Below are 27,167 nucleotides of genomic sequence, written 5' to 3' on the forward strand. Positions count from 1 at the left end.
TAGGCAGCAGCATACGACTCTACCGTCAGGACTCTAAATGCTTTTGGGCAAGACTCGACACAGGGAATCAGTGAGACTTTACTTTTCAACTTTAGTTTAAGTGGTGCGATGTCAGAGATCACACCGCACTGACTTGAAAATCAGTTATGACTAAATGAGACAGACTTCGAGAGTCTTTAAAGAGGGTCCTGGAGAAAAGGAATGAGCTGGTCTGTATTAATCTTTTCTCTTCTTGACACACAAAGGTGAGTTGGAGAAGGATGAATAAAAAATATGATGACAAAAATCCAGAGTGTCAGACATTTGGGAATAGACGATTGAAGAAAGAACGAGAGAGGATATTTCTCTGTTTCTCAGCCGAGGACTCAGCTATAGACACTGAATCAAAACCTAAATCCTCTTCTTATGGTCTTTGTCCAAATTGTCTTAATCCTTCATCCAATAAAAACTGTCACACATAGTAACACTGAGTTTGACGCATTTTGTTTTGTTTTTAAAATTCGCAATAAGAGATGATATGGAGTTGAGCCGTGAGGATGATTTTGGTTTGTCCTCTCACTCTCACAAAGAAATAGTAAATGGGTTTCATCCGATCCTGAGCAGCTGTGAGGAACAAGTAGAAGTTCTTCTTCTGACTGAGGAACCGCAAAATCATCCTGATCGTTCCCGCGTCTATTCCAGGACGTCAGTGGTCCAGTCTGATTCGCTACCAGCACATTAAAAAGGGGAAAACCAGTATATGTGATCCAGTTGATCCTGAATAGAATAAACAACATGCGTCAAAACTTAGCAAATAAAACCTGTTCCCTAAAAGGTGATTGATGAAAAGGTTTGACTCTGGAAAGACCTTTTACATATTTGAAAAATGTTGTATCAAATGTTGTTTAAACTCAAAACACTATACACAAGGTTGTGTTTCAACACAAGAGACTGGTATCGCTGTCATGCTCCACGCTCTGGGATATTTCTATTGCCCTATTGGATAGTGAAAGAGAAACAGGAAATGGGGTGAGTGAGAGAGAGAGAGGATGGTCGGACCAGTGACCTGCTGCTCCAGCCGGGGGGGCCCCCTGTCATGTACTGTTTATGTAATTGCGCTCCTCATTTGCCATTCAACCATTTTTCTGTGGATCTTAGGCTTTTCCTCCGTGTTGATCCTGGGATTTAGACCGGGGAGCCGAGGCATATGGATGAATTTGGGTGCTATCATTTCAATAAATAATCAAGTACATTCAAGGACATTCATTCATTTTTAAAAAGTCCTTTAAGGGCCATGTCCTTGTAACTTTTCTTTTCAACGGCTCCGGTGCCAAAGTGGAAAAAAGTCAACACACAGCTGCCTCGGTGGCATCAGTCAGTCAGTCAGTCAGTAAACAAGCTTCTAGGATAATCAGGCAAAGGCAGATTAAGGCACAACACACCACCATTACTCATGACCTCTGCAGGCAGCTGCAGGCCCCTCCGGTGCCATCACGGACGTTTAAGAGATTGACTGTTCTCAAATGCATAATCTATAACAACGACGGAGGAAAAGAGAGATGTGTGGTGGTTTCCTGCAACTATGAAATATGTAAACGGAAACATCGGAGGGGGGTCTGCAGACAGAGGAGAGGACAAAGAGAGGCTTTGGGACAGGGCAGAGGAGCCAGCACACTTGGCCCAGACCTCTGTGCTGTGACAGCATTATGGAAATATCATCTTTTACACACGGCCAAAAGGAGCCTGACCACCTGACGGCCTGAATTTACATTCAGAGGAAACCACCCGGTGTCACCTCACAATACCTGCAGGGGCCGAGTCAGTGCCGAGCTGTTTTTCTGCTTTTCCTGCTGCTTTTCAACAGAAGACACTTTGCACAGAGTTTAATATTTCTGCTTTTTTGAATATGTGTAGAAAGGCCTTTCACAGATCAATGCGTTTATCGCTGTGATTCCAGCTTGGCCTTTTAACGTGACTCCGCAGTGAACACTACAATCAAATTAATCTGCTTTAGCAGCTTATATAAAATACGGGATAAAATACAGTGTTTAAATACACCGACTTGATCCCCGGTGCAGCAGCATCACACTCAGACCTGATCTAAATATAGACAGAAGCCCCGAGAGTGAAATAACACCAATCCCTGACTCATTTGCCCGGAGTAGTAGCTGCAGATGCAATCACGCTAAATAAACAGACCTTTTGCTTACGATGAAGCATAATGACAAATAACGAAAACCAATTACAAAGAGTAGAAATGATGCAGACCCCCTGCCCTGCTGTAATTGCACAGTGTTTATCTCGTTATCATAAAAAGTGTCAAGCCAACCTGTGAGGTCATCAGATTTATTTCCGTTTTCCTAAAATTTGAATCTGATGCTGTCAAACAGTGGTAATATTTAAACATGCACTTACTTTTGGAGAAGCGGGGCGGGTTATCGTTGACATCGCTCAGGGTGATGTTGATGGTGGTGGTGCCGGCCAGCCCCCCCAGCTGCCCCCCCATGTCCTTGGCCTGGATTAGAACCTGGTACTGTTCCTTCACCTCTCTGTCCATGTTGGGCAAGGCCGTCTTTATAACCCCTGGTGTGCGGCAAGATTGATGAGGAACACAGATGACAAAAGAGGCAGAAATACAGGAGGGAGAAGAGTTAGCGAGAGACGGAGCCAAACATGAAGAAAGAAGCAGCACCAATATAAATCCCCCTGATATACCTTCAACGCCAAATGCTCAATTTACTTCAACGTGCACAATATATTTCCGATAAAGGAGTTTGCTCCTCGGTGAGAAACGTGCGCCTCCGACCAAGGCTGGAGTAGAGGTCATCTCACAAACCGGAGACACTTGACATTCAATAGGGAACTCTGCCGAAGCCATATAATGATTCACTTGAGGATCAGAAACCCTGAGATCACAGAGCGTTTGTACTGCAAATTAATGGCTAGGTCAGTGAGAGGCTGGCAGGGTAAGAGGAAGCAGGCAGCAGAGGTGGGTCGGAGCTTTTTCCTCCTCCGCTTATTCCATTTAATAAGACGGAAGCGTGAGGACGTCCCATTTGATCCACAGACATGTGCGATTCCAGAATGAGAGACTGGGGTTATTTTTTAAATGGCAGTCAGAGTTTGTGGTGTCTGTCACTGGCGGAGATAATAACCATGACACCCGCTGTGATTTAAGTATTTTGCTGTTCCCGCCGTCCCCCTCCCTCCCTCCAACTCACCTCTTTCCTCCCACTGTTTGTTGACGTGTGTTGGGAAATGGATGCCGGCCCAGCAGGGCAAACATTTGCTGTAACAGTTTGATTTTTTCTCACCCCCCCCTCCAGCATCAGTTTGAAATGCAGTCACCGGATGTGCTCCGTTAGCGGCATAATGAGCGACAGATTCCACAGGATCTGCCCGTGTGATATGCATGAACCTATTTTCATATGCTTTGAACTCTCCCAGATAGCGAGTCAACAGCAGCCAAACTGCCGGCAAGCACCGGTGCTGTGAAAAGGTGTTTCAGATTTAGAGCAGTCGTCTGCTACGCCCCCTCTCGCTGCCACTCCACAACCTTTTTACTGTCAGTTTTTATCCTATGACACCATCCAGCAGAGTGCAGGTATAAATAAAGTGAACACTAACACCGACACTGTTAATGTCTCAGCTTCCACTTTGCCTGTTTGCATAGTAAACTGTAAAACAGGAAGATGGACGACGCGTCTCCACCAGGGACTTTTCTATCTGGGCTCAAGAGAAAATATCCCCAAATACATTTTCTTTAATACTTTTCTCAAATTATTATAATATATCTTATATGTATCTTTCTGTGATTTCATTGTACGCTAAGGTTTCCTGACTGACTCTTTAAAAACACTGACTCCTCAGTATCTTTGCAGCAAACTGCAGCAACAGAACTCAGCCACTATACCAGAAACAAATTATAATGATTATATGGATTGATTGTTATTCATTTTATTATCTATATTTCTTTCACAAAGTGCATAATAGTGTACATTCATCCCAGTGATAATGGTGTATGCTCGATATCAGTGCTGCTTCATTTCCCTGCTACAAGTGACCCTTTATTTAATAGCTGTCAAATTAATAATTCACCGTCTTTTCTTGAGAGCATGTGTCCTTTTGTGTCCCAGGGGTCAATTCACCAGCCTGTTTTATTTTCCTGATGTATGGTTCTGCTAGTCCACATTATATTACACTCAGTGTTTAGAAGACACTCAATCATTCATATCTTTCCAGACTAATGGCCCAGATAACCTTATTTCACAGGTGCACATAAAACTGAAGAACATATTTTCTGTCGCGTCAGAATCGCATATCTTTAAACAAAATGGAAACATGTTTGTGAACCTTAGCGGCTTAATCACCATTTTATCTCATGAGCAGACAACAGGAAGAGGGATAAGTGGTTTACCTGTTTTGGGGTCGACAGAGAAGTAGGGCTGGCCGTGCAGGATGCTGTACACCACCCTCGCACTGTTTCCATACGTGGGGTCGTCTGCGTCTGTGGCTGTCACTTGTGTCACATACGTCCCTGTGGGAGGAGAGTGGGAGGACTTATTGACTTGGACTTAATTGGCTTCCTCGTGAGATTGAAATCCAAACTCTTTGAAGTTCATCAGTTTACCGAATGATCTCCGCTGACACTAATGATCGTTGAATCACAAGCGAGAAAGGTGCGGCCGACGCCGAGCAGTCAGAGTCCCTGACGGAGTGCACAGAGGAGGAGTGCGGAGGAGACAGGATGTGTCGAGGAGTTGTTTAATGTTCCTGTCGTGTGTGTGTGTGTGTTTCTTTTTTATTTGCACATTTGTAGCATCACTAAGAGGCTATTTGTTTAAAGGAAATAAATAAACAAACAAGAGTAAGAATGCTCTTTTGCAACCATTCATTAAACAACGCTACCATTAAGAAAATAAAGGATAGTGTTGAAATGGCCGTCTTCCAAACTCCCACACTAACGGGGAGAGAATAATTGCTTGCAGCAGGTTTGGCTCATCTCCTTTAACTAGCTGGTGTTGAAAACAACATTCCATTAACACACTGCTTATTACCTCCGCCATTGTTTTGTTTGTGTTTCCTTTTGTTTGTTAACAGGACAACACAGAATGGATTTCCACAAAACTCGGTGGAAGGATGGGACAGGAGCAGAGAAAGAACCAAGAGATGTTGGGTCTGGATCTGTAAATCCATCATTAATTTCCAAGGGAATAACTTGGAAGTATCTAATCTTTATTGACGTGCAGGTATGCATGACATGTGGGAAGAGAGTGGGGGAGTTAATATCAGCCATTTTTAGGGGACTGAAATCTACGAGTGCAATTTGATGTGCATCCTAATAAAGATCTGGATCAAGTAGAGTTGAATCTGTTTGAAATATGTCTAGAAACCTGTAACTAACACCGACGTGTAGCTGAGATGTGGATTCAGTCGGGAATCGACAGTTTATTTATGTCCAAATAAACCTGATGGATTTCCTGTAGAATTTAAAGGGACTGTTGGGCCTCGCTGGAGGTTTTTTGCTCCGCTGTGTCATTTTAGTTTGCCATGCATTTATATCCAATCACAAATATCCACTTGGTGTAAAATCCCTGACAGTTTTAATGAATTGGTGACTCAGACAGGCAGCCCCGTGTCACTGTGAGTTTTTTTGTAAAATTGCAGGATGGCCTCGTCATTTTTTAAATCCTGCTAAGCTCTTAGTTGCCAGCAAATAACTTGCTTACATTTAAAAGGCTTTGCCGTCTGAGCAGATGATAACAATGGCATTAAAACATTAGGTGACAGAGATTAGTGTCTCAATCCTCGCGTTGAGTATACAATGGATGAGATGGAACATTAACACTCTCTGAGTTCACCAAAGGCGTGAGAATCCACATAAGAGCGCAGATGCAGTGAAAGTTTAAAAGCCTTTCTGCACGGCTGACGCCAACGCTTTTCCTGGCCACAAAAGGTAACAGCCTTTCTTCGGGTGCGACACTATAAACAAGTCAAATAAAATCTATTTGCATAATTATGGAAATTCAGTTGTGTGAGTAAGGACTGGAAGAGATGCAGCTGCAGAGGTCACTGCTGGTAAACACAGGAGATGAATGCACAAAGGAGTTTTTAGCTAAATATAGATTGTCTATCTGGCTTCATTAAATATTCTTTGCAATACAGCATTTGGCATTTTATTGTAATATCACAGTGCAATCCAGGGGAAACAAATTAACCTGATGCATGCTCATTAATCGACTACATTTGAAGTATAAAGCACGTCTTAAATTCAAATCTATGGATAAAAGAATTGCAAAAGTGCAGAATCTGACCTCTGCAGAGGTACTAAGAATAAAATGAAAATGCAAAACTGTGGAGAAGGAGCTAAATCAACAAATTCATGAGGCTGCAGACAGCCTGCAGTAATTACACTGTCGTGTTCTGAAATCTCTGTTAAGTATTTTTTTTATTTGTCACTTCTCTAAATGAATCAGGGATAAGCTCATAGCTAACAACTCGAAAGGAGCCTCTGGATTATTGCCATTAACCAGTTTATAATGTTTGGCCATGGATTAGTCTTCATTAAATACCATTAATGCATATTTATGTTCGGCATCTCGCTCCGTTTAGTATTTGTTTTGCGCCGCTCACATAAAAAAACACATCCACTGAGACATTCCAGCAAAAGACAACAACAGTTAATGAACCCATTGATAACACTGGGTCTTGCTGGTATAAAATAGCATTAGAGACCTGCTTGGTTGGGCTGCATCTCTCCTGCAGTGTTGTTATTTTGCACAGGAAGTAAAGGTTAACTCTCACACAGTCTGCGAGGGGATGTTTAAAAACCCACAATTGAATCCAAAAGCAAAAAAACTGCTTCTACCAGGGGTGTCGCTCTGCATAATTCCACAGCAATTATCAGTGCTTTTTGTGGAAACAACTGTAATGTGTGACAGTGAAGGTTATTTCTAAATCCACAGCTTCATCAGTTAAGTTTTCTCATCAGAAACTCTTTGATTGCCGGGTGGTGTACGTGCACTCGGAGACTTTTCCAATTCCAGCCACGAGAGCACAGACAATTTTCTGCATTTTAACTGATTCGATATCAAAACAAAGATCTTGATGACATTTTCTCTTACGTAGAAAATTACATCTGGGAGTATTCTTTCATCGCTATTTGTTTTGGAGGTATAATTTAAAAATATATATATACTGTACATTAAAATTTGGCCTCCAATTAAAAAGTAATGAGTCATAATTTGGATGGAACAATTTACACGACTAATTGCCTTTATTAATCATACGTAATTAACTTTATCCCCAATTATGAAAAGGGATCAAAACGTGAAGTTATCTTTGCTCATCACAAGAAGTGCTGCAGTCTCCTAAAATCAGGTGAATGATGTTTTCTAATCAGAGTGTGGATTGGTGAATATTTATTATATGCAGTTGCATTATGGGAAATAAAGGATCCAGCGTTTGAGGTGCATGAATCATACTCTGCACTAAAGCCCTGACGTCTTACCATTCTTTAATAATCTGCCCCCCCCACATCTTTGTGAAATTGACAAATACAATTACAAGAGTGCCTCTTAAAAGTTTTAGAGATAACAATATGTTCCCTTTCATGGAAACTAAAGAGGAGATCTAAGATTAATTTAGCAGACTGCCCAGCATGAAATTAAACACAAATAAAAGATGAGGTATCTTAATCCACAGCAAGAGGACAATTTGAAGTATTTTCACTTGGAAAATTACAAATGATTATCTGAATCAAAACTAATTATTGTTTTGCCAATCATGTAATTGATCATCCGTGGGCGATGTGGCCACGCTGGATGTGTTTTTGATAAACCTAGAAGGTTCTGTGTGTGATTCGACAACAGTCTCTCAAAGGGTGCCTGGTTTCCAGGGCTCACTGGGGCTGTGCTGCTCCTGCTCTCTACACAGACTCCAGAGACTGCTGATTGTGGAGTTTTAAGGGCTTCATTGCCATTCAGATCAAGAGGAACCGTTCTCTCAGCGAATTAGCCTGATCAGTCCTCCCTGGAGAGGTGGAGGTGGGGAGAGGGGGAGGCAGGAAACACGGGGAGTGTATAAAGATGGAGCTGTGAGAGTTACTCTGGGCACAACAAGAATAATGTGTTCCCTGAACATGTTGAATGTTGTTGGTTTAACCCTCTGGTTGCACCTCTAATGTTCCCTGAGACTCAACAAAGCTTTCTCTGCACAGAACAAGTGGCTGCAGGTGGTCACTTGCCTACTGGTGACATCTCGGGGACGCTGGCCCTGTACGGTCCCTCCAGGAACTTTGGCTCGTTGTCGTTGATGTCTTGAACCTTGATTACAAATTCAGATTCCGGCTCGAGCGGCCGATTGGAGCTGAGGTCGACAACCTGGGCGCGCAGGGTGTAGTAAGGCTTCTCCTCCCTGTCAAGACTCCTTAAGGCATGGATGTCCCCTGTCGTCTGGTCAATTGTGAAAATGGAGCCGGCCCCGTCCCCAGAGAGAGTGTACTTCACCACACTGTCCCCCTTATCAAGGTCAGTGTGCAGCTGCAAGACAAAAGATGGGAAAGACAGGTTGAGTGCAAACATTGGCACAGATAATGATTCATTGAACGCGCTGGGGAAGAGCTGTCAAAGAACTGTATTTCACACAGACAGTCCTGGAAAGTGACTGCGCATCAAAGAGCAAATTCATGTTTCGGCAAAGATCTGCAAAACACTAAGTCATGAGGAAGAAACTTCCAGAACGTCCCTCAGATTAATGAGGCTAAATCTCTGATAAATAATATATCCTCTGTGAAGTGCAATTATGCTGCAGTGACATGTCTTCACCGTCGTGGACTCATTTCTATTCAAGCTATTATCTGAGAGAGGAGAGGGTAGCTCCTTTCTCAGGAGTGAGAGAGCTCAGAAAACTGGAGGTAAACATTCCCTCTCCACAGGAACAGTTTCTAATAGATTCACCTGACAGCCGAGGTCTGTGACCAGATGACTCTCAGCGCGGTTGCAAAAATATCACCACTGCAGTGAGAGAGCAGCTTTGTTAATATAGATCCAGGGCGGCTCTCTTAGTACAAGACAAACACATTCTGTGCTGTTGGCAGAAAGCCTATTGATATAGTTCTGTTTACGTCCCTGCAGAGATCAGTTATGCAATTCAAAGCATTTTAAATATTTAAGGGCTCTAATGTAAAGTGATCATCACCACAGTATGGATATGGATTTTTGCCCTCTTATCAATCTCGTGGACTTTCCAACGGCCCTGTTGAGCAGCAGTCGTATTACAGGATGCAAACTGAAGCAAGGGCAACATCTATTGAGTTTTCTCTTCCATAATTCAAAACTCCTCAAGCCAAATCGTCTCAATCACTAAAATATTAAGATGCACTTTGAATAAATCTTTGTAAAAGAGGGTTTCTGTCATTGTTCATAGTTCGGGGTGAAAGGAGGAGCAAGGAAAGATGGCTGAGCCCATATCCTGGATAATGTGGCTTATTTTCTGGAAGGACTGCACTTGTTTTGTTCCTCTTTATAGTCTCTGCTCTAATCCCTCACTTTGTAATTGAGTTTGGGTTCTGTTCAAGTGCTGCTATAACTAGATGGATATGGTGACAGTTTTAGCTTCTGTTGGATGAGAACTCTCCTTTTCCATCTGTTGTCATTTGACTGAATCCTAATTACTTTCCTGGAGCCATGATAACTGAACGGATCCACACCCTAACACTGATTTTGTATTTTTGCAATTGAGTCTCTCTCTCTCTCTCTAACCAACTAGTATGCAATAATCTGCACATCGCCAATTTCCCACCGAACCTCCGTCGAGGAGCTCCGGCCATGGAGAGAAGAGGAGAGACAATTTGAGATTCAGCGATAAATTCTCTGCAGGTTGTGGTTCGACGAGCAGATGCAAGCAGAAACACACTGGGAGTGATTGGTGATTCAGGGCAATTGCCTCCAACGAGCATAGCATGGGATTATCGTGTTGTGAATTCATTATTTTTTAGTACGTGACCTTTGTTGGTTCACAACTACAGCCCACAACATTTCCTGTAAATACCATAAACATTTCAAATTTAGATAACACATTGTCATTGTGTTATTAACATGAATAATAGCCCTCCTGTATAAACCAAAGGGACAGATTAAACACTGAAATCTTTATTCATCCTTTTCCTGTTTTAGATGTTCAGGCAGATGTTGTTATTGTTCAAACACATTTCAGGTGATGCTGAAGAATATTATGAATCAGACATAATGAAGGCCAGTACATGAAACACCATTCACCCCTATTTCAAATCTGTTTCCTCTAAAACTTGCTTTAGTTGGGCACCGGAGCTGGAGAGCCACAATTATTACCATAATTACTATTTTAAATGTTCCCCAGTGATGCCCAGGTTTAATGAGCTTTAATATGATGTGTCACTTATGATTAACAATGGGAAAGTAGGGCACCAGCTTATTAGTAAATATGTCCATAAAACAATTTTTATAGCAACATATTATTTACAGCACGTCCAGATTTCTAGCCAGAGAGAAAGAGAGGGATTTATCTCCTGTTATTTACCTGAGTGGCTATTTCATGGGTCTAGTTCATGTCATAAAGTGTTAACCTACCTTAATATTAATATACAAGTATCAACTAATTTAACATTAACGGATTTCTGAAATACCTACAGCTGCAAGAAATGTGCCTAGACTTGCATTGCTTAAATATATAGCCATATGCAGCTGGAGGAGTCTTTTCCATGGCTCAGACATTGATAGTCCATTACTTTAAAAATAAATGCAGACAGAAAAGGCAAAATAATTGTAACCCGAGCCTCGAAAAACCAGAATACAGCGAGAGCTTCTGTTTTACATCAACAGGAGATTTACTACACTGAAACTGCCAACACTGATTCAATAAAAAAACAAAACAAAAACCACTGCCATAACTTTGGGAGCAAGAAGCACTAGATCTTTTTCACAGAAGCCGTTTTGACATGAAATATTAGGTAAATGCAGGTGTAACTTATCACATTAAGTTATGTTTGGTACATAAATAGAAGCTCCATTATTGTTATTAATAAACCCTGCGTTCACCTACTATTTCTTGTTAAAATGGCTACTGTGAATAAAGGCCTGTACCAGTAATGCATTAAAGAAGCTCATGCTTGACCTGTTTCATTCTCTCCAGGACGCCTAAATGATAATTAATTAGGGCTTCTGGTTTCTTAACGTGTCCTTAATTAAAATAATTCAAAATATGCTCTGGGCCATTTTTCTTTTCATTACAGCCTGTCTACGGTGCCACTCCGTGAAGTAACACAGAGTAAAAGGTGATTTCAAAATGTAAATATATTTATGAATATGTAGGATTTACGTAGAACGTTAATCCTCCCATTTGTGTTAGGACCTGGGGTTAAAGTTATGGAACACTATGGAGGAACCGAGACTGTAGGAAAACTAATATAAGGACATAACATGCATTATCAAGGGAACAGAGGGTTTCACCAGCACCCTGACTTTTAGGCAAATCCCCTGCAATATTACAGATGCTACAAGGAGAAAAGATGAGGAAACAAGGGAACAAGGAAGTATTTACTAACTAGCTTACTACGTAACTACCAACCTACCTTCCTACCTAACTAGGTGACTACGTGACTAACTACATAATTAACTAACGAGCTATGGAACACAATGGGAGGCATTTTTCTATAGTTTCTTAGAAAGAAGACAAGATAGTAGAACTAGCTAACTAACTAACTAGCATACTACCTTGGCAGCCATCTTTGATTTTGTAAATCCGGGGTCCCACTAACTCACTACCTTGGTAGCCATCTTTGTTTGGGTCAATGAGGGGTCTCCCTGCTAGTTTCCAGGGACATGTTCAGAGTCCAGCCTGTCAGATACTGAAGCTAACTGATGCTAAAATTAGCATATGCTCACAACCTGCTGTTAGCAGGTGTGTGTGTGTGTGTGTGTGTGAGAGAGAGTTATGGAAATTGCATGTTGATATTCTGATTTAAATCTAGCTAAATTGAATTAAACTGAAAGAAAGTCTACATTTTAAGTTGTGTTAAGTTTTCATATTATTATATTTAATATATATAGGCAGGAAATTGGTATAGCAATTTATATTCTATTCTATTATCTTATGTGCTGTGCTGTGCTTCTCATTTGCCTCTGACACTTGTTTGGTATAAATATGAACTTTTTTTCTCTTGAGTTTGTTTTTCTGTTTCCATTGTTATTTCCCTCTCCTTGACAATTTCATAAACCAACTGTGCATTTTTTAAAAATCATGTTTTTCAAAATAAGGTACAGTGAATTGGAATTTCATGAAAACTCAAATTTGATTTCATGTCTAGTTTTAATTTCTTCTTGAAGCGTTTTCTATTCTATTCTCTTATGCACTGTGCTGTTTGGTTGTTGGCTGCTGTACTTCTAATTTGCCTCGGACACTTGTTTGGTATAGAACTGAACATTTCGTGTTTGAGTTTGTTTTTCTGTTATTTCCCTTTCCTCCACAAACAGCTAAATCATCATTTTCAAGCAAACGCAGGTACAGGTATTATGCACGATGACACGCTCAACATGAGAGGGACGTTTTCTGGGTTTTGCACACAGAAGGATACCAGATGGCAGATTTGACTTCGGGTGTTCCCAGACTACAAAAGGCGGGACGTTATTGCATTATGCGCCATTCTGCATGTGCCGCTGGTAGCTTTCATCGTGGTCGCCGCACAGCTCAGTTGCTTGTGAGCATGTGTGCCGTGGTGTTATTGTCTCACCTGTTGCCTGATCGTTGTTTTATTCATTTTCAAAAGGAATTTTTCATCTAAGCTATGAGTTCAAATTCGGGGAATACTCTGAGCTGGAATGGTTGTCGAACCTTTGAGGGGATGGCACAAAGGTTTTCTGTATTTGTTGATGTGTGACACGTGATGTTTTTTTGCTCTTCTTGCCTCCAACATGTCTTCTGTCTACATACAGATTCATTTCTTCTATTTACTAGTCCAATCTGTTCTTGTCTATGCTTCTTGGGTTGAGGCCATTGGGCACAGGTCTTTTGTTGACCTGTGCCCGTATTGTTGGCAATGGTTGTAAATTTTGGAATATTGTTTTGTCGAAAAAATGGTTCCACTGCCTCCTATTAACGTTCCTGCATCATGGAAGTTGTGAAGTGCGTCTTTGAGTAGAACTCATCATAGTGATACATCATCGTGTGATTGTGTGAGATAAAAAAATCACTGACTTGCTTTTAACTGAGGCTGCAGAGCAATAATTACTAATTGTGCGTCGGAGTGATGGTTCTCATAGGTCTCTAATGATTCTCTCATTAACTTTTTACTGTGACTCTAGGATATGGGTTTTCATAGTTTATAGCTTTATATTCTATAAACAAAACACAACAATTACATTATTCAGTCGAGCAAAATGAAAGGGGAACTATTTTTTTGCGGGGCTATTGCTGACAGCAGTTTGTTTTAAGAACCTCTCGCCCTCAGGTGCTCTCCCCACAAAGTTGTGTTTCCAGATTTGCCGTCTTTAATAAAACAAGATGTCTTCCAGTCCTTTATATTTTAGTGAGACAGTAGCTGGGACATCTGCTCCCAATCGCTGTTGTTCATCCATTATCCATCTTGTTTCCTATTGTTTCGTAATCCTGTAATCTTTTGCAATCCGGTATCTGGGACCTCATTATACGAGATTATCTCAAGATTTTTTTGTGTTTCAGATTTGCTCAAACTGTTACGTCCTATTAGACGGATGGGACGACACACACATCGCACAACAAGCTCATTCTCAGACACTGTGAAAGTAGTTGCTCTGCGCTCATGGCGTACGAGAGGGATCAGAGTGGCAGACGGAATGCTGCAACACTGTTGTCATATAACGGACTCACATTCTTCTAACTACACCCGGCCAACAAAAAAACACACATTGGGTGCACGCAACAACAGCATCATTAAAACACCTGTGTACATCTCATGCAATCCAGTACAAACTGCTAGCAATAATCAGTATTGTGATAATGGCATGTTTCATTTGTCTTGACATGTATTGGGAGTGTAACTGAATTATATCAGGAGATGTCCATCCTTGTCCTTCTGCTCACTCCTGTTGGACTAAATAATAAGCACCTAACAGTGAAGTTTACACCCCGTAGTGCTGAGTCTGCATGTTTGTGACTCGCTCTGTAATCTACTGCGGCCACTTGCTTTCATATACGAGGCTGCACAAAGAATTTGAGGCCAGCGGAGAGAAAATGACACAGATTATTGAAAAGATAGTAATTTTCATAGTACAGTGGTTTGTTGTTCACAGGCTCTTGAAGCAGCACAATGCGGGATTGGGCCTCGTTGTTCCTGCGCTGCCGGCGGATCATATTTTGTTGACTGAACAAATTATCACTTTGTATTCATGATTAAGCAGGAGTACACATTGGCCGTCCTTTTGACTGGCAATAACTAACAAACAAACAAAAACATGTTCCCAGGGGAGGTACCTGGACAAATTTAGGGTGAACACCAAATGCAAATATAAAAAAAGAATAGGCACAATGTGTCATTAATTAGAACTGCAGGTTGACTGATATTAATTAAAAATTCCATTACTCTAACAATGGCACAGCATTTTATAAACTGACTTGTTAATAGGGCAGCAGACGACAGCTTCTTTTAAACTGCAAAACACCCATTGGGCTCGTTAGACAAGAGGCAGCCTCCTACTTATTAAAGGTGTCAAAAGAAAGAAAGTGACTTCACGCCAGAGACGGAGAAACATGTCAGGTTCTTTTCCTGTTACAGTTGTTCCCAATTTATAAACCACGAATCAACAAAATGGAATGTATGTGTGCAGAGTCTGAATGATGGAGTCAGTGATAACAGTGTGCATATTCAAACAAGCACACCTACATCTGTTTAGCATAAAGCATAAAGCTTGCTCCTTCAGACGGGTGGGATCATATGCACATATATTACGGTGAAAATGTCTTAGCACTCCAATTTTTCATGATACGCATAATTAGCAAGATGTGCTGCTCACGGTACCAGTTGACGTGACGGCTATAAAAAGAAACAGGTAGCGCTAGGAACCGAAATAAGATTCCTGTTACCATCCGAAACTCGTGCCATCTGTTTGAGTAATTATATTTGCATTCATTAATGTATTTTTAGTTTTTCAACATGCCAAGAAGCACTGTCAGACATCGTAGGTTAACATTTCAGTTTGTAAGAACTTTTGTTACACGGATGTTTCAGTGATCTTGAAGTTGTTTGTAGTTTTCCATAACCTCATTTTGGGTTTTGTCCGTCCGTTTGTCCGTCTCATTGTGAACAAGATATCTCAAACACACCTTGAGAGATCTTCTTTACATTTGGTTCAAACATTCAATAGAGCTCATTGATGAACTGATCAGAATCTGCTGCACTGACTTAAAAAAAAACATTGTTTGCCTTTTGGATGTGATTTCTCAGGAACATATCCAGCGAGTCTTTGTTCACTTGGACTCATTGACCTCTTTAACACTTTGAATAGAAGATTAACTGATTCGATTTCAGTGGTCAAAAGCTATGGTGCCCTAAAATGAGTCTGAAAAAGAATGTATGCCGTACGTTCTTGCTGTCAATATGCCGTCTTTGCCTTGTCCTCAAAAGTTGAGGCAATGAAGATGGCCGGCCATTGCATCTGCAGCGTCATGGTGCAGTGCATCAGCGCCGTTGTCAGAGAAGATATCGGCAGGCCCATTATTCATTTCTTATTAATCATCAGTGCAATATACGTTTATTGACTGAATTGACTGATGCTACTCAGCTACTGGTTGGACTGGAGGAAAATGGAAGCTGCTCTCAGCGGCTGTTGAAAAGCCACAACTTTATGAGTAATGATCGTTCTCTACAGGGAATTCTCGACTCTGAGAGACGATGGTGTTCCCTTTTTTTTTTTTTAATACCTTCTGGATTTGCAGCACATGGTCCCTCGTCGACAATGACCGTGTAGTAAACTCGCATATTGATTAATTTGTGTGATTTTCAGCGGAGGATGTAACCAGCCTCTGTAGAAAAAGCTGTAATTGGATTTCTGCAAACCAGGATTATGTGGAGCTCGTCTCAGGAATGCATATGGAAAACGCAACTCTTTGCTGAAAGCCAGCCAACATTGGCCAAAGAACCGTGCACCAGTAAGTATATCAACCAATTTGTTTGGTACCTTTCATACAAGGCAGCCCTGAACTCTGACTGGTGTCATAAAGCTGTTTAATGTATTATCAGATTCATTCTGATGAGTCCTTGGTGGGTTACACTTTAAGAAAAAACTGGGGCACATACTATAGTGTACGGTTCCCGTCAGGATTCACGTTGTGTTAATCAGTCAATATCCATGTGTGAGCAGATCTATTTTCATACTGCTATTCATTAGCTCTGGAACTAGCCTTCAATCCTACAGCCCGCTGTCCTAGAAACCCAGTGCAGTGATGGCAGAGTGGCGGTATGTTGGCATATAGGCTGTATGTTATAGCTCGTTCACCGCATTGCCAGACCTCTCTCTGTGTGTGTGTGTGTCTGTGTGTGTGCTGTGTCATACCACATTATGACTACTGATTGAGTGGTAAGTTCTTGCAGGTAGTTGGTGTTCTGGTGAGCCGCTGATGGAAAGAAAACACTGTCAAATGCAGCAAGCTTATTATAGCTGATCGATATTGGCTCGCGAGCCATTTCTTAGGGTGCTGACAGCTCCGAGCTCGCTATCTGGGTTGTGTCATGCCTCAGTCAGGTAATAGGGATGGAGGTAAAAAAAAAAAAAAGAAGCCCACATATGCACTGGAGTGTAGGGATGTGTGTGTGAGAGAGAGAGAGTGGAGAGAGAGAGAGACAGGGAGGGAGGGAGAGAAATCTTGGGAAGATGGAGAAAGGACAAAATGGAATAGATTGACAGATAAGGCCCAGGGTGTGTGACAACAAATAGAAACCGTAGCTTATATTCACCTCTAAAGCTGTATTAGTGCAGGTCAGTGCTCTGAACACACTCACCTGCTGTTGTGAACAAGCGACTACATTCACTCTTTCTACATTCAGGGAGTTTGTAACCATGATTGTTGATAGAACCGTTATTTAAGTCACAAATCGTATGACCTCTGCTTTCAGATTAATTTGGGATATTTCTTTTGCATAACGAGGAACACGGTGCACGGCTGATTTTTGATATATCACATTAATGTACATGATTGTTATCGATTATCTCGGAGACTCGGGTTAAGGCTTGATTCCCTTTTTCTCATATCACACTTGATTAAACAATACAGTGATATTGATACGACGTACAGAATGCAATTTTCTACCCAGAATCACAACAATATTCCCTATCAATGTCAAGATTGAATGGAAATATGTTGACCACGCTGGTAAGTGATACAGATTGGGACATTAGCCAACCATTTGGAAATATGATCCCGGCAATTCAGGAGAAAAGTCCATTACCCACGAGGACAAAATATATGAAATGTATTACTTTGGCAGGACAGATGAATGGTATCATTAGCTTTTATTTCAGGTGTTCTTTCCTGAATTTCTCGCAATATTCATCATCAACATGCATAACAATTGTAAATGTCCTCGACCTCTTAATATGTTCTAACGAGCAGCTGAATCACTGGCACACCTCATGCATAATCTTCACGAGAGCCATCCTTTTAAATTACACTTCATTTGACATTGAATCACTCAGGCAACACATTTCCAGATGACTAAAATCATTTGTGAGGTATTTTAAAGGAAGAGCACTTCTACCAATTCTGCTCTGTTATTTCCTCACATCGATTTAAACTTGTATTCTATGTGTTACTTCCTTTGTGTCAGATCTTTAACAGGCTTTATGGATCACGGCTTAAGCAAGAATATTGTTATTTGGCATTTTGCTCAGGCGGTTCATGTCGCAGCCTGTTCTTTTGGACTTGATGTTTATTAGCTGCTGGCTTGCACTTTGTTTCACTGAAGTATTTAACAACAGTGGCTATCATCATCACGCCGTGTAAACGGGTTTGCTGCTTTCATAAGGGCCTCTTTAGGTTTCGAAGCATTTTACAGCTTAATTCTGGAGCATTTAAACCGAGCCACATTTAACTACGTGGAACCGCTATCACCAGTAAGGCTGGTAAATTTCATGTGGTCAGATGATGGAATCTTTCTTGGTCGGGCCCGGTGCGTAAGTCTTGTTGAAAGGGTTTTTATGTCCTTCTTATGGGTCCTTATTGAGAGATTAAATCGCCGACTTCACATCAGTGATAAATCTCCGCCAGGTGTGGGGAGGGGCTGGCGGGAAGAGCCATCAATAAAAAGAAGGACGGCCATTCCTTGTCAGGCAGGAAGCGATGGAATAAACAAGTTGTGGGAGAAACAGGGCTGCCCTTTCTAGCAAAAGTGGTTTATTGACTTTTATTTAAATGAGCGACCTTTTGTGCAGGTGTAAGGAATGAGGCGTTGGACCGTGCCCCTGCCTGCCATGCGCTGTATTGCAGTAAAAGGTATGGAGACACTTTTTCTTTCCCTCTTTCCGGGTCCCTTAGTGTGACCATCAAAAACTGATTTGGATTTCTCTTTAACCTTCAGTGATGTGATGCTACGGGTACGATATTTGCTCTCGGAACTTAATGGCTGGAGCGTTGGTGATTTCTATGGAACTGATTCCCTGGCTGAATTTTCTTGCCAAGTGTATAATTTGTTTAGTCCCCCTTTGAGAGAGGCTCGCTCATTTCCTTGCTATCACGTTTCCAATGTTGAAAGAATAATAAATACAATTATCTAGAGCCTGTGTTGCTCATATGTCGGTCCAATCGCCCATCAGCGAGATCGCAAAGGATACGAATGACAAATGGTCACAGGTGTCCCGTCCATTCTTTATCTATCTTTCTTTTTTCATAAACAAAGTGTACACAACTTATATTATTTCCTTTTTGCCGTGCTGTTCACTCATACATCACAGTGACACCCCGTTTTATAACATCCACTCTCAAAAGTCCCTGCATTGTTACTGATGGCAAGCCCGAGACATGCATTTCTTCTGATTACAGCTCCTCTGGTAGTAAGTGGTCGTTATAATATTTATAATGCATCGAAATGACAAGCAACGTTCATTTAAGTGGATTCTGAATTGCCACGTTGCTATAATTCCAGAGAAAATGTGTCAAACAGCAATTCATGACTCTGACATTATGTGAGAGTGCCACGATGCTGGAGAATAGCTGCTGAACTCGGAGCTGACTTTAAAAGAGTGAGAGGGAAGCAGCTGCCACGATAGGTAGATTTTTTTCTTGCAGATAATCACTACTCTGCAGAGGAAAGGACTCGGCATTATCTAATTGTGGGTGCAAAGGGTGATCCATTAACCCCCTTAAGCCCTCTCGGTTTTAATTGCTAATCTGCAATAATGTGGTTGTTGTCAACAGCAGATTGTCAGAAGTTTCACTACACGAAGGCTTAAACGTGAATAGTTGCAGCTCAACGTGTTCTTGTTGTTCCTGTGCATCTCGAATGAGAGAATGATTATTCATGATTTATTTTGTTCTTAGAGGAAAACACTGAATTCGTCACACAACTCGAATCTGGAATAAGTGCTGTAAAAACCTTTTCTAAATATTCTTGCCAAACCACTTTGTCTTTATTTAGTTCAGGTCCAGTGTGGTATCAATAACAAGTACATTTGATTCACTCTTAAGTAGCAGTTTCATCTTCCACAGAGAAATCTTAGTAGTGAACAGACTCTCGCAGACTCTTTTTTTTAAACCGCTGAAGTTCACTTGCCCTTGAGCTTGGCCCTGGAGCAGTTGCTCCACATTAATGACAGCAGTAGTAGAGCTGAGGACCATGTTGGATCGTGTCGTGACCTTATTTACACACCAGGGAGTAAAGAGGATAATTAAATAAGTAGTGTAAGTACAGCTGCGAGTTGTGACCGTATCATTCCCCTCACGTTCAGTGTCTTTCACCTTGGCTTCCTTGATAAAGAGGCTGTATAGGCACGGACATATAAATTCTACCATGAATATTGAGATGGAGTATTGTTTGTCTGTAAAAATCAATATGAATATATCAAGGCACTTCTTGTTTTTCACTGATAGACACTTTGAGGTTTGTTCTTAAATTGGGTCACAGGCATTTAATGGTATAAAAGGCTGAGTCTAAATTAAATCCCTTGCTTTATTTTGTAGTCATAGCACACAAGTGGAAATGCAGACCAGGCATATTTTCCCCTCGCTGTCACAGAAGGAACGAAATGTTGCTTTGCTTGCACTCATTAATCTAAAATAGACCAGACAGCATGTAAAGAAGGAGGTTTTTTTTTTTATCTGTTCTTGCTTCTTCTGCTTTTTTCTTGCCTATATTTACCGTACATTCATATTAATGCATCGCAGGAAGAGGTGTGCACATTGGTTCTGCTTTAAAATGCATGAATGAAGTATTTATACTTTAATAATGTTCACCTAGATCAGACATGTACTTGGTTGTTAGCCTGATATGTGGTTGTAAACTCTAGCTTTGAATAAATCGTACTTTTGTTCAAGTTGATGACTGAAAATCTGTGTGTATATTAAAATTCCAATGAATTTAATCAATCCATATCTACCAATTAAACAAATACAACTTTGATAATCCACAGAGACATGTTCAGTTGTAGATCGGTGCCTCAAGACTGTGCAAATCAGTTTGGTGGAGAAATGAATTGGTATCAAGTAGAATTGGATCATTATTTTTGTGGCAGGGTGATAATTGTGCCTCAACACTTCAGATGACGTAGGTTATGGTATCTATTTTAGAATTTAAAAGACAAAGAAAAACAGCGGGTCAATCAACAAGACGTTGTTCTCGAGCAGGTTTCACTATAGCGACCCCTGACACATTCAGGAGAATGTCACCTGTCAGTCGACAAACTTGTTGATCTTTAACACCGGCTCTCTGATTCCCCACTCCATCTTTAATCGATGAGCTGCTTCCTCTGCTCCACTCTCCCTCCTCCACCAGTCGTTGTCTCCTGTCTGCCAAAACTACCACATCTTGTTAGCAACATGAATTGTGTGTTTTTCAATGGCCCACGCTAATTAGTCGGTAATTGACTGTTGCAAGTGCACTTGGCAGAGATGCATTTAATTTGAACACTCTTGAAAGGGATGTTATTGTTTTTGACATGGAAAGAATTCACCGATGTAGAAATCAGCCCAAAAGAAACCAGCTCTATACCACAGATGGTAAAATATTATATTTTAGAGAAAGGAAGCTGCAGAGGGAAACCAGTGCATGTGCCCTTCCTCACCTCAGACTGTGAAGGAAACGCCGAAACCGGGTAATAACGCCAGGAACAATATTGATGAGCCGCATAACTCTGCAGGTCACTGAACGGAAATGGTGTTCACAAATTACCACAATTAGCATAACTGTATCGCAGCCCAACCCGTCAGAGCAGCAGGAGTCACGCTTCATTAGAGGTCATTTATTGCTCTCTGAGACGGTGCTTGATAACTCCGTCGATGACATGTCACTGGCAGCCTGCCCTCCCTGTCTCTAGGCGTTATTTACCCCTTTATCCCGTTTCAGCAAGCAAAAAGCCTTTCGCTGTGAGATAGTCCCGACAAAGACGCAGGATCGCATCTCCAAATGCTTTTCATATGGCACAGAATCAGTCAATTATTATGAAGCAGTGCAGCGGCCCAGGATTAAGTGACTTAGGAGGGCAGCAGACAGCAGCCTCCCTCCCCCTGCTTTCAGCCTCAGAGACTTCCACAAACAGCATGGCTTGTCAGGGCTGATTGCAGTGGCACTGGGGCAGATAAGTCAGTCTTACTATTATCCTGTATAAGCCAGGAGTGCCAAATTACAACTTTAGCCTCAAACCCCCACAGAGGTTACTTTACAATTGTTTTAAGCCAGAGGGGAGAATATATGTATAAAGCAAATCCTACACTAAAAACATAGATGTTTGAGCAGCTCACAAAAAGCAGAGTGTCTGATGGGATGCATGTATATCTCAGTGTGGATTCAGGTTATTGGCTCTCTCTGCTGCCCTTTTATTGCTGTCAGCATCTTCCCCGGCTCATAACTATGATGTTCTGACAGTTTTACAAGGACTGTAGCTTAAATTTATTTCTACCACACCATCGATTCTTTCACCCTTTCACTGTCACGTGTGTCTGGCTTGTTTAACATAGAGGTGCGGGCAGGGCTCCAATAAAACATATAGATTTTCTCCCTCCTCATGACGGAGACATTTATGTCTTGGAACACTAACAAGCACGGACAGTTTTACTATAAAATAACCTTATTAGATTAGAAGGTGCAGGCTCAAATGCAAAGGTATAATGAAAATGGGTAACCTGCAACAATTGCTTTGACAGTGGGCGGGTATGTTTGTGTGATTGGATAAGGACAGTCCTGCCTAAAAGATTACCCCTGTATACATTTACTTATCAATACAAATACATTGTTTTGTTTTTTGGGGGGATTTACTCAGAATAGCTTTAAACTTAATCAACATCAGTGTATTTTTCTATTCTTTCTCTACCGCTCTCTATTTACCACTAATCCAATTTCTCCCAAGCTCCTTACTATGTGATTGATGACCTCTCGACCACCATAAATAACAGGAGAAAACAAAGCTTTTTTACCTTTCCCACGTACTGTGGGTCTGACCCCATGTACTCCTCCAGTACGAAGAACTGGTTCCACACCCAGCCCCTTTTGACCCGCTGATATCCAGCCGGCCCATTCCTCATCGGGCCCACCAAGCCCCTGGCGTGCTCCCTCCCCGTCCGGCTCCGTCCCAGCGGCGGTGAGGGGGGACGCGAGGAAGAGACTGAGCCTGCGTTGACGAGGATCCACAGGAACAGCAGCAGGCAGTCCCTTGTTAGCATTGGCGATCTGTGAGGTGCCGGCCCCCGAGTCAAAGTCCAGTGATGAGAGCTGAGCCACGCTGAAACCACTTGTGAAGGTCGTTATGGGGAATGGGCGCGGTGAGGCGGAGGGGGCGGAGGGGGCGGGGGGGGGGGGGGGGGCTGGACCAGATGTGGCGAAACCCACAAGGCAGTTCTCCCGGCTCTGTCAGGACCCCACTCAGAGATTTATGGAGCTCATCACCTGAAGGAAACAAAACAAATGCATAATTTAAAAAGGTTTGCAGGATCTTGAATTACCTCATTCCGCATTAGCTCCATTATATATTTATCATGCAGTGTGATTTGTCTGATTAGAGACCGTCTTGCAGCACATGTGCTCATCATGCACCGTGACTATGAGGTGTTGGTAACAACTCTCAAGCTGTTTCTGGCCCATATTTAGATTTTACCTTCAATGATGGACAATTTGCTCATATTCCCAAACATAAAAACAAGCATTAGAATCGTTTAACCGCTGCATTAGACTCTTTTCCATGAAGCATGGTCTAACTGGCCAGATTACTTGTCTTGGTGAGAACAGTGACTCACTGACACAGACCTGTCAGGGTGGGAGCTCTTGTTTGATTGTCAGCAACGGGCACGTCATGTTTTATTTATGACACTTTAATGAAAGGACGAGCTTTTTAGCTTTTACTGCACTTGTCTAGAACCCTTTTAAAAATGTTGAAGTAACCGTACCATCGTTACATCACTTGCAAGCAACCATTTGACGGTATGGAGCGATGCATTGGCAGTTCATATATCAAAATGACACGTCGGCTGTATGAGATGTCAGAGCAAAGCACCATGCTCACACTGATTTCTTTGAGATCCTTTAGTTTCTCTCAGACATCACTCTGGTGTGGAGCACAACAGATTTGACAGCCGCGGCCACAGGAGATTGTTCCACTTGCTGCGGCATGTCAGCTGACAGACTCCCTTCTGTCAAACAGGGGGACTCATTCAGAAGATTACCAATATGTAATCCAGCTCACAGACCATGCAATTGAATATTTAATTCGTTCATTCTTTCAATATGCATTGTTTATGTCTGTACTTTGGTTCAGTGGTCGTAACAATGAGATGTTAACATGGGCCGGGCCACTGCGTTGTCATGTCTTGGAATTGTGTCTGATTTTGCATGCATGAGTAAAGCATGAGTAAAGCAGGAGGGCTGTCACGGAAAGAAGAAAGTCTGAAATCTGAATATTATGGAGTCTGATGTAGTTAAGCCTTGTTCTTTACTGAGCAGACATCTTTTTTACTGTTGTTGTTCACACTGTGTTTTCGATCCTGGCCGACCACAGCAACACTCAAGCATCCAGCTGAGGAATGGAGCTGCTGGTTTCCACACCTGGTTTATTGTTTCCTCTCTCGCTCTTAGTGCTCCTAAAGTCAAACAGTAAAGGAAGACAGCAAGCTTCTAATTTCATAACCGGAGCCCTCATCGACATCACATTCTCTGTGATTAATTGTACAGACTTGGAACATCGGCTTCGGAGGGAGACGGCTTCAACAAGGTCACGCTGTGCACCCGGATCCATTTATTCCCCGTCAGCGCAGTATCTTAGAAGTCAAAACTGATCTGCGAAGTTCTCCGTGCAAAATTGGCAGGAACTATCTGGACACGGGTCAGACAAGCCGCTCCGGCAGGTCACTCCTCATTTAACGTTGACATAATGGAAAATGACTGTTCCCATAATTCCTGCAAAACCCACGCGGCTGCCACTGTACGGCCCTGGGAGAGCTCGATGCATATTTTATGAGAAGTTCATTAGCATGTGTCGGGCCTTCGGTTGTGAGCCTTGACCCGCGTGTCTACTTCAGATAACACGACACAGCCGGCTGACAGCGTTCCCGCACACCACCTTCAAAAAAATCAAAGAACATATGGGAAGCCGATCTGCCGCCGCAGATTGCCGCCCACGAGAGACTCCCCCAGAAAGTTATTAGTCGTTCAGGCTGCCATAGACATGACAAACAAATAAGTAGGCATTGACTTCTGGATGGGAGGGGAGTAATGAGTCATCTGGAAAGATTTCTTATTTTGCATCATGACGTGTCATTCAGAGACTTAAACAAGTCATCGTGGTTTTAACAAGGTCACGCATCTGCCTACTCACGGTTAGAACGGGAATTATTCATTGAGGAATTTTCAAAGAAAGCTTTTGAAAGGTTAAAAATAGATGTGATTCTCAATATATACAGCGTAAGGTGTAAATCTGAAGGATGCCTGGGAATTTTATGAGTCATCACCATTGTGTGTCTGTTCAGTGATGGTTCTTTAAACAGAAGAGGCAAAATATCGTGGAAGGATTATCTAAGCAAAGCGTGCAGTCAAATGCAGCGGAGCACTTTAAATTAATATAGATGACTCAGTCATTCATCTTATTGCATCATTTTGCATAAGCAAGCTGGAACATTTGAGATGATGGATGTGACGATGGGAAGTGTTGAGGTGTCCTGGACTCTGATAGCCAGGGAGTGAGGAACAGACTCTGGACATTATCTACAATTCTGAGAAAAATGCAGCTAGAAATGATATCAATCTTTCTCACCTAAAGGCATCTATATCATTTGCTGTTTATCTACTTTTTAGAAACTTTGAGAAAACAGGGAACTCAACATTTTATTTGAGAAGCTGATTAAATATCCTCAAGTTTAACATAATCATCTAATGAAGCTATGACACAATTGTTGAATAAGTATTGATGAATTCATTGCAGTCCTTGAACTCGTCTTTAGGCATTGGGGGTTTCTTTAAACTTCATTTAGTCCAGAAGACAAAGATAAAGGATAATTTTTGCATTCACTTGTATTTTGTGCTCAATCTTTAAATCTTACGATTTCATAAACATTAAATGTGCTAACCCATCGATCCAAAATCTACAATTACAAGAAAGATGAACAAAAGACATGTACACACAAGGGTCAGTATCATACCAGTACAGATCATATGATTGTGAGCATCTGCCCATAGAAGCAGAAAAGTCTCCTCTCATAACAACAGATTTGTGGATGTTCTGCTCTGTCACCTCAATGATCACAGTGCTGACCTCTCCTGAACTGCAGCTCGGACTGATGAGAAAATATGTGCACCGAGCAGACGATGGAGAGAAAAAAGCGTTAGTCACTCGGGGAGATCACTGCCAAGATGTTTCTTTTGTTTGGCTAAGACGGAGAGACGACTGTAATATCAATGAAGTCCTACAGGGGACGAGTGGGAGGAGAGGAGATGGAGGCAAGTTAATGAAAATGGGAGTAACAACACAGCTGGCCAGTCGGGCTAAATTATCAGAGAGCACTTTGTGCGTAGGTTACAGCACAAGCACAGTAATGAATAGTGAACAAGGTGGCTTTGTTAATTACTTGTATGCATTCACTCATGTACTTCACAGTTTAGCTTCAGACAGTGTAACAACAATGTGCTTCGTCCACATCTCGGTGTAAAAACAATGACACTGAGATGCAAAGCGTTTTTTACAAAGGAGCAATGGCACCACGCTTAAATCCGATTTGTTTAATTCTCTCTATGGTTTTCACCGGATGGCTCCTTGCAGGGCCTGTGCACAAAACCTGCAGCCAATGAATTGTAGAGGCATTAAGATGATATGAGGAGACGCTGCCCTTCTTTTTCTTTCTTTTACATCCCACCGCGCATTATGTGTGGGGAGAGCCAGAGGATGCCTTCAACTCCCATTACATCCGGCCCTTTGTTAAACTTGGTGGTGGATATGAAATGCTGTGGGCACTCAAGCTAGGAATATGATGAGTTCCTACCTGGCCAAAGTCACCCTTCAGTGTGTCAGTGATGCCGCCCCATCTATAAATATAATAACATTGTTCCCTCCCACTGGGATTCCCACTCAGACCTTGAACACAGCGGTTGTGTGTATACTTCTGATTTAAAGTCCTAATGCAGTAATGACACGTTTTCTCTTCTTTTGTTTGTCCCACAGGGAGTTAGGAAGTTTATTTTCTTTTTATAAAAGTGTTTGTGTTAATGCTGCTATACCCCATCCACATAGAAGGGGGGGGGGGGGGGGGGCAGACCACCAGCACAGCATTTCACAATGAACTTTTCAGGCCATATATTAATCTCTGTGTCGGCTGAGAACAAAGAGATGACACCACCGTTGAATCCACGTTTTCTGGAGCCATAGATTTGTCCCGAGCAACACTTCTATCTTTCATTGATTTCATTAGGACTCTAAGACAGGAAGCCAAAACACATTCTTTTAATAGTGACAAATGGCGACGTCTCCTGTTGCCAGGGCTATTTTTGTGATAAA

At 41.8% G+C, this 27,167-nt stretch overlaps 1 protein-coding gene across 1 annotated transcript in view; it reads right to left on the reverse strand.

Moving 5' to 3' along the window:
- The window catches only part of LOC128425681 (cadherin-12-like), a 60,633-nt gene that overhangs the window by 31,762 nt on the left and 1,704 nt on the right, over positions 1-27,167 (reverse strand). Inside the window, 4 exon segments of the mRNA XM_053412410.1 lie at positions 2,395-2,562; positions 4,397-4,516; positions 8,225-8,519; positions 22,609-22,861. Of these exon segments, the coding sequence (XP_053268385.1) occupies positions 2,395-2,562; positions 4,397-4,516; positions 8,225-8,519; positions 22,609-22,861 (836 nt within the window).

This window comes from Pleuronectes platessa, chromosome 20 (genome assembly GCF_947347685.1).
Source record: "Pleuronectes platessa chromosome 20, fPlePla1.1, whole genome shotgun sequence".
Lineage (NCBI taxonomy): Eukaryota > Metazoa > Chordata > Actinopteri > Pleuronectiformes > Pleuronectidae > Pleuronectes > Pleuronectes platessa.